Source organism: Chlorella variabilis, assembly GCF_000147415.1.
Source record: "Chlorella variabilis unplaced genomic scaffold CHLNCscaffold_19, whole genome shotgun sequence".
In the NCBI taxonomy this organism is placed as follows: domain Eukaryota; kingdom Viridiplantae; phylum Chlorophyta; class Trebouxiophyceae; order Chlorellales; family Chlorellaceae; genus Chlorella; species Chlorella variabilis.
In genome coordinates this window covers 831,311-833,364 of record NW_005435069.1, presented here as the reverse complement: position 1 = coordinate 833,364, position 2,054 = coordinate 831,311, and the positions used below count along the sequence as shown (strand labels likewise).

At 68.1% G+C, this 2,054-nt stretch overlaps 1 protein-coding gene across 1 annotated transcript; it reads left to right on the top strand.

The window, feature by feature from the left end:
* Window positions 1-1,383: 1,383 nt before the first annotated feature.
* CHLNCDRAFT_26276 (hypothetical protein) lies at window positions 1,384-2,054 on the top strand (the record flags this gene model as incomplete). The annotated part of the gene is made up of 2 exons (XM_005845150.1): window positions 1,384-1,533; window positions 1,731-2,054. 2 exons carry the CDS (start codon window positions 1,384-1,386, stop codon window positions 2,052-2,054), a joined length of 474 nt encoding a protein of 157 aa, XP_005845212.1.

Genomic DNA, 2,054 nt, shown 5'->3' with positions numbered 1-2,054 from the left:
GTGAGCCACAACTGCTGCTCATACCGACTGGCATGGCTTTCCGCTGCGACTGCAAAGATCGATGGCCATGGCCACGCTCTGCATCCTGCACATCCACTGCTGGCGCCAGCTCGCCCTGGTGGTGGCGGCGCCACCGCCGCCCCTCTCATCACTGACCAGTCCGAGCAGCGCGGTGCTGCTGCAGGCATTGATAAAGGTGCAGTGCTTCACATTGTAAGCCTGCCTGCCTCCAGCAGCGTTCATGTGATAGTGCTGCCGCTACCGTATCTCGCCCGCTCTCAGAGTCGGGCTGCTGCCCACATCGCCCACTGCCGTTCAGACACACGAACGGCCTCTGTGGAAGAGGAGTCAATGGTGCAGCATCGATTATCAGTGGTGGATGCTCCCATGCACATGGTGCAGAGTATGCTCGTGGCGCAGCGCAGCAGGCGCCGCCAGGCGAGCGGTTGCTTCATCAGCCCAGGGCGGGGTGCACACCGTGCTCCTTTCAGCCTGCACATGACTCAGGATGCCATGATTGAAAAGGTGCGGCGTCTGGGACGCTCAGCGCTCCAGTCGCTGGAGGTAGTTTGTGTTTGGTTCTGCGCGGCGCTCACCAGCGCCTGCCCCCGCTCGCGCCTGCGTGCAGGAGCGCTGCAAAAAGCAGCGGCTTTCTCTGGAAGAGGAGGCCGCGCCTGGCGGCGGCGGCGAGGCGGCGGCGCCGCGGCAGGCCACGAGCGGCGGCGGCGGCGGCCCTCGCCTGGTCCTGGTGTGGGACCTGGACGAGACCCTGGTGCTCTTCAACTCCCTGCTGATGGGCACCTGGGCCGCCGCCACGCAGCGCCCCGAGGCCGTGGCGCAGCTGGCGGCCATGGGTCGGCGGTGGGAGGCCGCCATCCTGTCCCTGTGCGACAACCACTTCTTTTTTGACCAGGCACGTGCTCAGCGTCCACGCATCCTCTTTGAGCGGCGGCATGTGTGCCGTGGGCTGCTGTGGCTGGCTGCTCGGTGGCATCGGCTGGTAGGGAGGGGCGGCCGCCTCTCGGCACAGCACAGATGCAGTGGCACTGCTGGTGTCGTGCGCTCACGCTTCCTCCTGATCTTGGTCCCTGAGCGCGACTCTCATCCCAGCGCTGCTGTTGTGTTGGTGCGCTTGTGCAGGTGGAGGAATGGGACCAGTGCTGCCTGTCGGACATCCATCGCCACGACGACGGCGGCAGCCTGGCGGGGTACGATTTCGGCGGCGACGGCTTCCCGCCGCCGGGCCAGCCCGCGCACCTGTACAGCCCCGAGGAGCACGCTGCCTCAGCCCGCCCCGCGCCCGCACCTACGCCTGCAGCGCCAGCCGCCGTCAGCAGCGCTGGCAGCGAGGGAGGCGGCAAGCCTGCGGCAGACGGGGCGGCCATGGGAGCCAGCCCCCTTGGCTCCCCCGCCTGCGGCAGCCTGGACGCCGCATCGCTGACCAAGCTGGCCTACCGGTACCGCCGCATAGCCAAGCTGTGCAGCTTCGGCCTGCAGGCGCTGGGCACCGCAGCGGAGCGCAGCGAGTGGGAGGTGCGGCGTGGGGCTGTGCCTGGCCAGAGCTTGACCTGCCCACCTGCCCATATCCCTGCAGCACAGCACTTTGCAGCCTTGCTGCCGGGCACGTCTGGGATGCCAGCCCCGCTCCACACACGCATACCTGATCAGCTCCCCAGCCGCATGCACCTGCCAACACGCCGTGCCTGGCCTCCCATCCACCCTCCCTGCAGGCATTGTATGGCGAGACCGATGCGCTGACGGGCGGCTGGCTCAGCCACGCCTGCGCGCTGCTGGGCGACTGCACAAGCCAGCTGGCAGGGGCTGCCGAGCAGGAAGGGCGGGAGGTGACGCACGTGGCTGTCACCTCTGGCCAGCTGGTCCCCTCGCTGGCCAAGCTGCTGCTGTTCAAGCTGGGAGCGCACATCGCCAGCGAGCACGTGTGGAGCTCGCGGCACTGCGGCAAGGCGGCCTGCTTCGAGCTCGTGCGCCAGCGCTTTGGCGCCGCATGCAGCTACGTGGCCATAGGTGGGCCGCTGTGCCGCTGGCTGGTTTGA